Raw genomic sequence first — 14,307 nt, forward strand, 5'->3', positions numbered from 1 at the left:
GGAGGACAGATCATTAACAAGATTAGGTATGCAGATGATACGGTTATTATAGCTAGAACCGAAGAAGGACTACAGGAAATGATTGGCAAAATAGTTGACACTAGGAGACCGTATGGAATTGAAATCAACATAAAAAATCGAAACTTATGAAAATATCCCGTATAAAGGCACCCTTATGGGTCAGAGTAGAGCAAAGAGTATTTGAAGAGGTCGACCATTTCAAATATCTGGGAAAGTATTTTGACGAAAGACGCATACTTCACGAGAGAGATCAGGTTAAGAATTGCCATACCCAAAGAATCATTCAACAAGAAAAGGCCACTCTTAACTAGCAGCCTTAATATTGGACTAAGAAAGAAATAGATCAAGTGCTATATATGGAGCATTGGATTTTATGGTTCAGAGACTTGGACATTACGAAAGCTAGGGAAGAAATATATAGAGAGCTTCGAAATGTGGTGTTGGAGGAAGATAGAGAAGATAAAATGGACAGAAAAAGTAACAAACGAATATGTTTTAAATCTGATAGGAGAGAAGAGGACACTTCTAACCACCATTCTTCGTAGAAAGGGCAATTGAATTGGACACATCTTGCGAGAAAATTGTGTTCTTCATACCGCCATAGAATAAAAGATGGAAGGAAAACGAGGAGTAGGAAGAAGAACACAAGTCATCGGTGATTTAAAAAAATAGAAGAAAATTGGGAGTTAAAAGACGAAGCTGAAAATTGAGAAATGTGGAAGAAACATTTCCAGACCCAAATCTAAAATTGAAAAAAAAAAGAACCTCATTAGTGCTAGGACCTGCCAAGGCAGAATATAATAATAATAATAATAATAATAATAATAATGATAATAATAATAATAATAATAATAATAATAATAATAATAATAATAATAATAATAATAATAATAATAATAATAATTCATGTTCTTACAAAACTTTTATCAGCTACGAAATTCTTGTAGTGTTGAGACACAGCCCTCTGATGTGAGAAGAGTGTTGCCACTATTTTTATCCAACCTACATAAAATGGTAATTTGAGTAGTGATAGCACCTTGTGAAATGTAACGTCACAGAAGTGTTTAGTTTTTAATGTAATGTTCATTTAAGTTGACAGATTAAACATGATAGCTATGTATTTGACCAACACATAACGAATGATCAATGCACGGAGAGTTGTCTGTTGGAATATTCTTGTATCAATAGACACATATGAATACAAAACATTCAATCTTTTTTTCTCTTTTTTGATTCACTTTTTGCCGAATGTATTTTTTTTTAAAAAAAAGAGATAAAAACCTACGCTTGAATACCTAGAGAAAAAGTATCAACAATCAAAATAAAAAAGTAATAAAAGCGTTATCGATTTTCGTTCCATTTTCCCGAGCGAAAGAGTCGTTCAGGGAATTGGGTGTTTGGCTTGCTTTGGTAATCAATGAATATATGGAACATCTGTCCTGCCTTCCACATATAAGATTGACAGGGCAATTTATCTCAGAAGGATTTTTTTTTTCATAGACCACTCTCATTTTCCTCTACTCCGTGAGAATTGTCGACAGTTAAAAGTCCCTTCTTCTTTCTAAAAATCTTATCCACTTTGCACTTGTTTTCGCTTGGACATAATATAATAGTGTTTCTGTCAATAAAGAAGAAATCATATTACGTTGAAAGAAATATTCTCGTTGAAACTGCTGTACATTAATTCTGTCGTTTTTTTTAATTTTTGTAATGGTTCAAGTGAAAAACTCGGACGACAGAAAGTGAAAAAGACGCAAGTTTCATAATAGTGCAGGCTAAACAAGTATTCAATAGGAAAAGAGAGCTGCTAACAACAAGAAATGTGTCGTTGGACGTTTGTAAACGATTTATTAAGACCCTGGTATTGAGCGTGGCGCTTTACAGATCAGAGACGTGGACATTGAGAAAAGCTTAAATATCCAAGCTGGAAGCATTTGAAATGGGGTGTTGGCGCAGAATGCTACGCATAGCATGGACCAAAAGGAAATTAAATGAAGACGCACCAAAAGAAGCTAATGAAGATAATAAGAAAATGAAGGAACAACATGCTTTGCCATCTTATTCGGCAGTCCGATTGGATCACCGTGCTGATAGAGGAAAAAGCAGAAGGAAAAGCAGCAAGAGGAAGACCAAAGATAGAATATCTAGGTGCAGTTACGAAGAAGAGACCTTATCAAGGTATAAAACAGCTCTCCCAAGGGAGAGAAAAGTTCTAAAATTTCCATGTTGTCCACCAACCTATGGTTGAGGTGAACACGAATTAGAATGGTTGAAGTATACATTCTATCCATGAGTATACATACAAACAGGTGCTGCGCTAAGACATGTCGAAACTTCAGTATGAGTTACTTCAAAGGCAGGCAACAGAGAAGTATGAGACTAATACATGATACCACAACGTTCCGGAGATCATCAGATAATTACAGAATATGCTTACTAGATGGTAGGATACTCATCATGGATTGAACATAGCGGAGTTTTACGTTTGGAGGCATCTAAAAGTTCTTGTCTGGTTCGTCTTTTGTTGAGGATCTTCATGGTCCGGAGAAACGCATCCTTCGTGGTTGCAACACCATTCGAGTAGCGCCAAATGCATTTGAGCATGTAGATGCATCCACAATGCATCAGGTACGTGGCTCTAAGTTCGCAAATTGTAATCATTTTGAACACTTCCTCTATCAACGCTGCAAGCAGTGCTAGACCAAGTTCCTACCTTCTCCCGAGAGGAATGTGCTACGGAAGTCCGCAGCGGGGAACAAGGAAGGGCAATTGTCCCTTCCTGAATTCTCGAAACACATGTCAAAACATATTAAATTTGATTAGTCACTCATTACAGTATTTAATATATTTACTGTAGGTAATACAGGTATACAATGGGCGTCAATAATAATTGTATTACATGAAGTATACAGGGTGATGAAAGAATAGTTGACATATTTAAATGTTAAATGGTACCTTTATTAATGGAATGAAAATGATTACATTAGTACTTACTGGTTACGACATGCGTGGAAAAATGTCTCAATGCAGCACATGTTTAATGTGAACATTTTTACAACGGATAATCTCTTCAAGGTGGCTTGACACTCTGCGACATATCTCACTACACTATGCAAGCTCGAATTTCCAAAACATTTTGGAGGTTTAACCGGTACAGTCTGTGTTTCAAATATCCCCATAGGAAAGAAGTCATAGGGATTTAGATAACAAAATCTTCCGTCGCGGCAATACGGACAAACGTGCATATTGGCCCATACTTTCCTTTACAATGCAGGATTGAGAAGCTTAATTGGGACGCCATGCCTAACGATAACTTTCCATGACAATGACTATCCGTATGGCCAGGGAGTGCAAAAGGTTTTGTTTGTTTTTTTAAGATTTAACACAAAATATTTTTTTTGATTCTGTAACAAATATACAGGGGTTGCACAAAAATCTAAAACGTTTGCAAAAGTTTGAAAATCATACCTAGTATGGTGTGGGGCTCCTTTTGCGTCCAAAACAGCTTGGATCGGACGTGGAATGGACGTATACAGTTCCTGAATTGTGGTGTATGGAATTTTGTATCATTGTTTTTCCAAAACACACTCCAGTTTCTTAAAGGATGCTGGTGGAGGGTAATGGGATCGAACACGCCTTCCTAATTCAGACCACAATGACTCATTGGTGTTCAGATCTGGTGATTGTGGGACCCAGGGGAGGTGTGATAGCTCCTGGTCATGCTCATCAAACCATGATTTCACCGTTTTTGCAGCGTGACAGGATGCCGAACAATCTTGGTAGATGCCATCACCATCAGGGAACAATATTTGGGCCACGGGTAGAACTGGTCCCCCAAAATGGCCTCATACGCCTTAGCATTTATTATTCCATGCAGGGCTATGATGGGACCTGCAGAAAACCACGATATCACTGCCCATACTCTAACAGAACCACCCCACACGCTTTACAGTTGGAAGCAGACACTCTGTATCATAGGCCTGCGACGGTGTTCTCTATACGTAAACACGACCGGTTGTTGGAAACAAGGTGAAGGTCGATTTATCGGACTACGTTGCGTGTTCCCACTGCTCATGAGTTCACGCCTTGTGGTCCTTGTATCACTGGATATGCCTCTCCGCATTTACTGCTGTGACCAGGAATTTGGCGATAGCGGCCCTGCCATGAATTTTCATTTTATGAAGTTCCCGTCGCACTGTTTTCGATGAAACTGGGTTCTGTAGGCCAGAATTGAGTTCAGACGTAATTTTTATTGCAGTGGTCTTCTTTTTAGCTGCTACAATAAGTTTTAATGCCCTCCTGCCCCTATCTAACAGGATTGTCTTTCGACCACTGTTGTGCTTTGCAGACGTCGTTTGCCGATGAATTGTGTATGCCCTTGTGACATTGGACACAGTGCCTTTTAATACCCCACAATGTTCGCCACTGTTGCCACTGAAGTTCCAACAAGACGAGCACCAAAGGTAATGCCTCTTTGGAAGTTTGTCCGGTCACCCATTTTACCGCACCACTTTCACATCACGACACTCACAGGTGAACTGGTTACTGCTATCGGAAGAGGAAGGTCCACATTATACATTGAAAACAAAAAATGATTGGCAACCGCAATACGTGTTGTACAGTGGAGGGACAAACTTACGTGTCCTGTATGAAGTATTTTTAGATTTTTTTGTCTACCCCATATATGTGCCAATTATTCGTGCGCCACCTGGTGTGAGCATCAAGGTGTGTATATTTGCAAACACACTTTTGTGGCAGTCATTGGTGTTCATGGGAGTTTCTGAAGTGTGCCATTCTCAACGTTGCATTAATTAAGTGTTGCTTCTAGTAATAGTTATGCTTATTCCATCTGTTCCCCCTTAACTATGCTTATTGCACACTGTTACTTGTTTCCATTCTTTCTAACGTATGAATGTGTCTTTCAGGCTCACCGATGGCCTGGTGATGTCTATTTCCATATCCTACGGCATGTGTCTTGTTTTTTGGATCACCCTGTATATCTCAGAAATGGCATGCTATCACATATGTATCGATATAGACTTTTTTAATTGTATATCTTTAAGAACTCATACTGAAGTTTGGACATACCTTAACGTGTACCATCCTGCATATCCGAATTGCTTCTACTTCCATTAGGAGGGGACAATATTGCAAAGTAAATATTACTATTCCTGTTGATTTCTAAGTACGTTTCAAATATCACTTCTACGTGATCCAGAAGTGAGGTAAACACTTCAACAGAATTAAAATCAGTGACGGCTTATGAGAAAAGTCACATCGGTAAAAATTAGAGCCTTATTGCTTCAAGCTAATTGAAGGAAACTTATCTGATGTACTAATCCTTGTGCAGTTTACAACAATTAGAACACATTTTAGGCTTTCTTGCCTTAGTTTGTAATGACAATTTTATCAATATGACTTACTCGAGAGTCGCCACTGATTGGAATGGGTGTAAATTACTTTGCATATGTAAGTGAATCTGTTAACAGAAAATGTGAAGTAAGTCAGAGCTTCATTCTGGAAGATGGCTGATTTCAACAGATGACTGTGGACGTCCTAGTGATAAAAGAAACAGCTGTTTTGTGTATCAGAAGAGCGGTTTTAAGTCAAACAAGAAGATATGACTTTCACTATTTTCACTTTCACTTGTCCGTATGTAAAAATAGATTGTTTTAAGCGTAGATTAAATCTGTTACTAACGGTGACACATATAATTTAATTGGTCACACAGATACACCCGTCCGTGACATGCATATTCCTTACGCACATACTTCTTGCAAAATAAGTTTTTTATAGTATTTAAAAGCATTAAAGATGTGAAGAACTAATATGAATAGAAATAACTGAAAAACTGCAGATCTTGAGTAGGCAGTTAACAATTTAGACCAAACAAAATATTGCAAATATTTGAAAGTCAGTTTTCTTTGGTTATCTCGCATCCTTCTTCGCATGGAACTCAATATCAAATCCATTGTGTACACATTTACTTTAGGTTAGGCCATAGGAACTGCTTACGATAAAAAGTCATTTTTTGTCTTACGGCTTTCTGTTTTTGCTAAATATGGCTCCACAATGGAATTTAGTTCATAACTCACTGAGGGCTACGAATCTGGGTGAACGTTAGTAAGAAAGGACAGATAAGTATAATAGAAAGAGGTTAGGGAGCCGCGAAGGCAGGAAAGCAGCACCAAATACTAATTCCGAACAGGAACATGCCATTTACTTCTTTTCTATCATCTGAGCCGTAACTTAGATTTTTCTGGAGGGGCAAGCATTAATATTTGCGCCCCCTAGAAAAAAATGTGTGGTCGCCTCGCAAAATTTAAAAATAGGCCCCTGCTTTTCATATTTCTTTTACTTTTTGTGGGCCCTCCTACACAGCAAGGTCTGCAGGGCAGTTAGTTACGCCCTTGGGCCCGTTCCATACAAGACAAATTAATTAAGGTGGCAATATTGACAAATCTTTATGACATACTATTAAATATTATTTATAGGGCCTCTAAAGGTAAACATTTTTTACTGAAATGGGCTCGCGACTCATTTTTGTTTTATTTACCTTCTGTGTGCTGTTTTGTTTATGTAATGTAGTGAATCTATTTTATTTTTCATTTATAATTTCATGTTCGTATCGTATATGGAGTAAGAAATTTTTTGTTTTAAAGTGGTTCTCCTTCTCGAACGGCGCTGAGCTTTCCTGCGGGTCAGTTGCCCTTTGTCTCCACAAGTTATGGCCTTGTCTATCATGATGTTTGCAGACCTATTACATGGGTGAAAATAGTTTTGGACCCCTTTTATTTGTCTATTATCGTTGCCGAAAACGATACCGCTTACGCATAATTTCTTGCATTTCTCTTTTCTACGGCATTAACTATTGCAGATTACTGTTATCCACTCTTTCACTGTTTCTTAAAAATGTTGACATTTTTAGGTTAATGTAAAGTTGTGATTAAGCAATAGTAAGTACACATTTACATATATTTCTTACATTTTTTCTTCGGTACTTAGAACGCACAGCACACAGAATTTTCTTCAGAACCATAATATTTTACCTGTAAACTTTGAAAACAGTTGACCGCATAGATTACGTTCACATCAAAATAGCAAAATAATATTTTACTTACCGACGCTACTGGCGATGAAAATCATTGTGACTGTTCTAATATCTGGATACTGCTCTATATTTGGGAAGTAATAGTTGGAGTGATTTGAATACCAAGGGCGATCCAATGGCTTGTTACCAATATCTGAAATATTCATAGATATAGCATATAGAAGTAACGTTCCATTTTTTTATAGTAGTATAAGTACGTAAAGTGTATATTACATGAAAAATGTAACTTTAACATACATTTTGTGTAAGTAACCGTCGTGTACCAAGCTTACTTAAGCAAAATACCCTGTAGTCTGACAACGGAAATATTATCTTTAAGTTTTACGTCCCACGTTTATGCTGGCTAGGCGAAACGATACGGTGATGATGAAAATTGAGTGAAATGAAGAAACAGGAGAACCCCGAGAAAACAAACGCACACGGTGTTTGTCAACCACAAAGCTCACTTAGCGCGAGCTGGGATCGAACCAGGGACACTATGCAACAGAGTTAAACGATGTACCACTGAGCCACCGAGTCACGTCTGACAACGGAATATCAAATAAGGAAAGTAAATTGTGCAATGGAGCGGCAACAAACTCATTCGTTAACGGAATAATTTGATTGGGTAGAGAGCCGTAACATGAAAATAGTGATAAAATGAGGGATAACCGGCGGTGAGGATGACGACACAGCAAAAAAACACTAAAACCAGTTTTAAGGACAAAAGAAGGAAAGTATACAGAGATAATTTCTCAAAAATCCAGCAACCATTTCTTTGCATAAGCCAGTATTAGTAACACAAGTGTTCGAATATTACTCAAGAGATGAAATTGAAGGCATGCATACCACGTTTACTATAGTTTTCATATGATGGCAAGGGAGACAGAAAGATTTGTGTAAAAGTTTGCTAAAGACTTTTGAGGAAATTGAGTAAGCTTGAAAACATTTTAACTAGATATGATGGTCACATGAGGCTTACGATCAAATGGAATTGTTGTACCATATCAATTGTTGTAATTATGTGTATTGAAACGATTTAAATAAACATGTTGTCTTAGAGACAGACAATAATGTACCAGAGGTAACAGTAAAGGCAGCAGATATAATTAGGCTACTGTTTTTGATGGCAAAGTTAGTCAGATGATTAGCTATGTACCACACAAACATAATTTTGATCTAGCTGGATGATGCAACACTGCAATATGAGTTTCACAATTGTTACTGGGATTAATAGAAATTTACAATCCTGGTTGGGTCGCTAAAAATCTTAACAATCCTGGCTGGATCGTTATAACAATGTTATCTCTATTCTCATTTTATGAGAAGAATTTCATTCTTAAGAAAAAGAAGTATAAAATCAGTTACAGTTCTGCCTCTCTTCAGCCAGGATTGATGCACATATGGCCCGCATTAGTTGAATTTCACAGCAGAATGGCGTGAAGGACGGAGTGCCTACCATACTTTTTTTTTTATGGGATACTCTTACAAATAATGTGTACAACAGCAAACCATGCAACGTTAATGAATTGAATAACAGAATGCGTGAACAGTTTGTTGACATTCTATTTATCATTATTAAAAGTCTTTCTTGCCTGTTTTCGGTAAAGTTCGTTAGTGTCTCGCAGGAGATGGATAGCATTTTCAATGTCTTACTAAACTGCATTTTAATGTGGTGAAATTCATGGTTTTGTTCTTGCTGATGTCATATATATATATATATATATATATATATATATATATATATATATATATATTGCATTATTACATGTTTATGATTTGTGTGCGAAATCTTATAATTCTGATCTTGTGATAGAATATTTCATATAAATTTAAAAGTCATTAAAAAGGGAGTTACATCTACTAGACCCTGCTATGACTATGACGAGGGATGCTTAAAATTAGAAATATTATTCTAAATAAAGTAATACCAAATAGTTTGAGAAGAAAAACAGCTCAATAAGTGTATCAAACACGCAATACAATTTTCTTTTAGGCCCTGTTAGATGTAATCTTACGTTTCCTTCATATGCCATTTACTTTTATTTATACGAAAATTTGAAGTGACATAATTTGGTGAAACACCTATAGATCATCTTTTTTGTTCAACACCTTTATAGATTATTATTGTTGTAGCAGCAACTAAGCCAAGTCTTCTAGGAATTTGTCATTAAATAAAAGATCAAATTATAATTAAGGCATACGTAGTGATCAAGATGGCACAGACATACGTCTAACAAGCAATGTTTCCAAGTGTCACACTCCGATTTGCTTGAAACTCCTGCAGTGAATAAAGGAATTAAAAGTAGGATATTCGTGTTTTTATTATAAAGTTCAACGTGGGGGATGAATGGGGTAAACACCACCCTAAACTGCGAATATGGGGCAATATGACACCTTTTAGCAAGGCCATAACTGGCAGCGCACAATGCGGATTAGCTTGAAACTCCTGCAGTGAACAAAGGAATTAAAAGTACGACATGCATGTTTGTTTTTATATTAGCCAAGGTGGGGATGAAGGTGGCAAACATCCCTAAACTGTAAATATAGGGCAATGTGACACCTTTTGAACAACTGACAACGCAGTTTTGTTTGAAACTTGAATAAGGGAATAAAGGAATTAAAAGTACGACATACGTGCTTTTTTATATCGGTCAACGTGGGGGATGAAGGGGACAAACACCCTCGTAAACTGCAAACATAGGGCAATATGGCATATTTTTTAGCAAGGCTATAACTAACAACGCACAATGCAGATTTGCTTGAAACTCCTAAAGGGGGATGTTTGCCCGCCTTCATCTCCCACGTTGACCGATATATATATATATGCCCTACTTTTACTTACTTTATTCAGTGTAAGAGTTTCAAGCAAATTGGAGTGTGACACTTGGAAAACGTTGCTTGTAAGTCTGTTTGCTAAGAGTAGAATTTAATTTATATTAATGAATTAACGAGAATGTTAATCCATTAATGATAATGTGGGCGGAAAGGCAAAACCATGAGAAAACCCACAGAAACAACGTTGTGCACCACAAATTCGTATAGCTGTTGATCGAACCAGGGAATCTTGACATAGAAAATGAGCGATCTACTCCTGAACTATTGTGTCTCTTCACACATTAACTAAGACCCAGGAATAGAACGAAGACATATTACGAGAAAACATCAATGTGACTTTTAAGAATTAGTCTGAACTCTGTTCAAAGCACAGGATCGGTTGATGTTACTATGTTATAACTAGTTATTTATATTTTAGCTATATTTGTCTTTAAACTAATTATAAATTATTTAGTTTTGTTCAGTTCATCTATGGATAGTTAGCCTTATGGTTCTAGACTACATGCCGAGAAACATCAAAATAAAATACTAACAATCATTTTAATCATGTTTTAATTTTGGGATTCGAAGGAGAAAACAATGATGTATGCTTCTTATTTTTTTTTAAAAAAAAAAAGAAAATACGAGCATCTGTGAAGATTAAAAACTGGAAATTTACCTTGGGAACACGAGGTTGGTTCATCACTGTTATCTCCACAATGGTCCAATCCATCACATTTTAATTGGCGAGGAATACAGCGGCGATTTTGGCACTGGAAATCACCACCACAAAAAGGATCTGGAAAATTTAATGAGTAAAGTCTGATTTAAATGGAAGTCAAACACAGTGAAAAATCAATCAAATGTAATTATTTCCATTTAAAAGGAGCTGCAATTGTAGTATTGTGAATTCTACGTTTATTGCTTATAATTTCAAATTCAGAAAAAATGTTACGAAATAAGACCCTAAGTGATAAAGGTATTTGAATATACGAAAATGTTACGTCTAACACAACTTGGACATAAATGAGCCAAATAGAGAGCAGCAATATCCTCTACTGATTCTTATTAGAATTGACTTAAATAAAATAAACAGAAAACCTTCAACAAAAGATAATACAGGATTTGTCCAGAGTGTAATAAACTGGCTGTAGAATACACACTTGTTGACAATGCTGCCGAATACAGATAATATTCTTCAAAATAAGGCACAAGCCTTCAGTAACCTGTACATTGTTTAAATACGTGCTGGAACTCCGTTTCTGGAATGCTGTTCTAGTTGTGTGTCACGTGTCTTTTGAATATCCTCTACAGTCGAAAAACGTGTTGTTTCCCGTCTTTCTCTACGGTCCCAGAAATAGGAAATAATTGTTGGGTGAGAGATTGACCTATATGGCGGCCTGAGACGTGTTGTTGTGTCTTCTGTAGTGATAAGAATTCAGTGATAAGGAATGGAGCATGCAATGCCGTGATACATAGAAGGTCTGTCCAAAAACTAATGAGACTGGCCGTCGCGCGGCGCTGTAGTCGCCAGCAACAAGCTCCCCGGCAAGGGAACTTTCAGTGAGGCACTAAGCTAAGCAACGCATTGGACATCAGTCACGTCCGAACTCTGATGCAGTAAGGATCACGCGTGGCGCAAAAGCTGCTTTTGAGTTTTTGTCATGGCAGATTTTCAGAAATAACTTTTTAAACCGTTGTTTTGCACATATTAAGGTCTTCGGAGATTAACCTTACAATCAAACGACGGTCAGAGTTCTGAAGAATTTTCAGTTTGGCCATAATTTGTCCAAGCCGCTTGTTGGAGGGCGTCCAGATCGCTCCATATCTTCAACGGTCTCCCATCCGTTCTTGAACTTACTGAAGCACCGGAAAACCTGGGCCCTTGACATTGCGTTTCTTTGTAAGCCTTCGTGACCAACGTAAGCGTCTCGGGTGCATTTTTGCCCAGGTGAATGCAAACTTTAATGTGAATTCTCCACTTGTTACGTTTTCTGTCGTGACAAAAAGTCAAAAGCAACTTTTGTGCCACGCGTGATTCTTACTGTATCAGAGCTCGGATGCGACTGATGTCCAGTGCCTTGCTCAGCTTAGACTCCCCACTACAAATTCCCTTTCCGGGCAGCGCACTGCTGGCTACTGGACCGCCGTGCGACAGTCAATTTACTTTCTGGACAGATTCGGTATTGCGACCTCTTTGTTGACATGACACAAATTCATTTTAATTAATCAATTAAAATATTACCTGCTCTTTGCTTTGCAATGCTCAAATAAAAGAGTCGATACTCACCTCTATAACTAAAAGCAGTGTAAACAATCGCTAGCGTTGAAGTGGGTCCAAAAGTTCCTTTTAACCTAATGTAGAATCCCTCACTAATTGGAGCCAAGAATTCTCTCTGTTTCGATAGATGATGAGTCTCGATGAAAGGATGAAGGGTTGCCAGCAAAGAACCTCTAGAAGTAGATCCTTGTCTAATCTCCAGTACAGTGTTGCCGCCTGATTCATCATTAGTTCAAAAAAATAAAAAAAGTAAAGAAAATAAAATGTAGAATCGACATAGAATTTTGGTTAAAAGTTGTTACTTTTTCTTTCAAACACATCCGACATACTGTTACTAACACCTTTGATATTTCATGATCAAAGGTTTGGAGGGGTTCATGCCCCACTCAACCGTTTTTCCCAGGAAAATACGAAACACGTATTCCCTTATTTTACGTCTTCAATATCTGCGCACAATTTCATTTACTTCGGTCCATTTGTTTTTACCTTTCAGACGTCACTTTTAATATTTTGGGTGGTAGCTTTTGCCCCCTAAAACCGTTTTCCCACATAAAATAAAAAAAATATTGATTTATTTCATGTGTAGTATCTACCTGCCAAATTTTATCAAAATCGGAGTGTTACACTTGGGAAGTGTTACTTGCCAGTCGCGCCAACGCCTAGCCCTACTACTACAACTCCTGTTGAAATTAAGTTCTAATATGTTAAATATCTTTGAGTTTCTTGAAGGATAGTGGTTTTTATTTCTTAATTTGACTAACTTCCCAAAACAAGATGTTTTTAACTATACCAACAAATTAAGTACCTTCCTTGTAAACTTCTTGTTTGAAGTATACAAAATGCAAACAAGAGTGGAATAGTTTGAAACAGAAACTGCATTAAGTGAGAATAAGATTCATAAAAGTTTCAATAACTAATTAAAGTTGGTATGGTGGCTTGAGTGTTTACACAAACACTCGACCTTCAATATTCCATTAAGGCAATATGATTCCCGAAAGATTTCATAGTGCAAGAGGCTAAGAAGTTATTAATTATTTAGTGATAAAATACACACGAAATCAAATGAATACCTTTAGTTAAAAAAACATAAAAAATAACTAATCTTTTGCTCTAAGAATCTCGAAGTTCATCGCTACAGAAACAAAACTCGTCGTTACGATCGAAATCAACCAGAACAGGGTTGTTATTCTATACACTGAATTCATATTTATTTATATACGAGGTCTGTACCGAAAGTAAAGCAGCTCAAATAGTTGATTTTCTCAGTTAACTTATCTCACGTTGTAGCCATAATTACATATGCTGGTAGGTTGTATTTCAAGAAAGCCAGTAATCCTTTTGAAAAGATTTGGAATTTCTGTCATCATTAAGCTTCAGTACCAAGTACTTACAAGCAGTGTTTCTTTCAGAAAAAATATTCCGGAGGAGGCACATTTAGTATTCGGAGGGACATATATTATTTTCATAGTGTACTATTCTATGAGCTGCGGTGGCTCAGTGGTAGAGGGTTCACCTTTGGTGCATGGGGTCCCTGGTTCGATTCCAGCTCGCGCCAAGTGAATTATGTGGTGGACAAACACCGTGTGCGTGGGTTTCTTCGGGGTTCTTCCGCAGGGTCGTACGCAGGGGTGGGTCCTGGGTGTTCGGCCCCCTCCGAAATTCCGACTTTTTTGTAAACGTAGTCTACTTTTAGGGCAATTTTAGAAATTTTCATATAATTTAGCCTCAAATTATATTTGGACCCCCCAAAACGCTTTAGACCCCTTCGGAAATAAATTCCTGCGTACGTTCCTGTTCTCCCAGTTTCTCCATTCCACCACTTCATTCATTTCTCATCATCACCGCCTCCTTTGGTCTAACTGGTATAATCGTGGGACGTAAAACTCAATGATTTACTGTACTATTCTATTCTATTCATTATTACATTATAGACGTATTATTTTGATCTCCTCTGGGGAGGCAGTGCCCCCCCCAGAAACATGTCTGGAAGAAACATTGCTTATAAGATCTCTACATGAATTAAGGAATGACAAACCTGATCCGGTCAAGGTTCGTCATTCACTGATTTTTAAAAGCAACTGTTTATTATAAATACAGT

At 37.2% G+C, this 14,307-nt stretch overlaps 1 protein-coding gene across 1 annotated transcript in view; it reads right to left on the bottom strand.

Annotated features, from left to right (window-relative positions):
• Positions 1-14,307, bottom strand: part of Culd (CUB and LDLa domain) — a 170,098-nt gene that overhangs the window by 62,754 nt on the left and 93,037 nt on the right. Inside the window, exons 10-12 of the mRNA XM_081745400.1 lie at positions 12,219-12,425; positions 10,608-10,727; positions 7,143-7,265 (exon numbers count right to left, since the gene is read on the bottom strand). Coding sequence (XP_081601526.1) covers positions 7,143-7,265; positions 10,608-10,727; positions 12,219-12,425 — 450 coding nt within the window. The remainder of the gene's footprint in view (positions 1-7,142; positions 7,266-10,607; positions 10,728-12,218; positions 12,426-14,307) is intronic.

This window comes from Thermobia domestica, chromosome 18 (assembly GCF_964235325.1).
Source record: "Thermobia domestica chromosome 18, izTheDome1.hap1.1, whole genome shotgun sequence".
In the NCBI taxonomy this organism is placed as follows: domain Eukaryota; kingdom Metazoa; phylum Arthropoda; class Insecta; order Zygentoma; family Lepismatidae; genus Thermobia; species Thermobia domestica.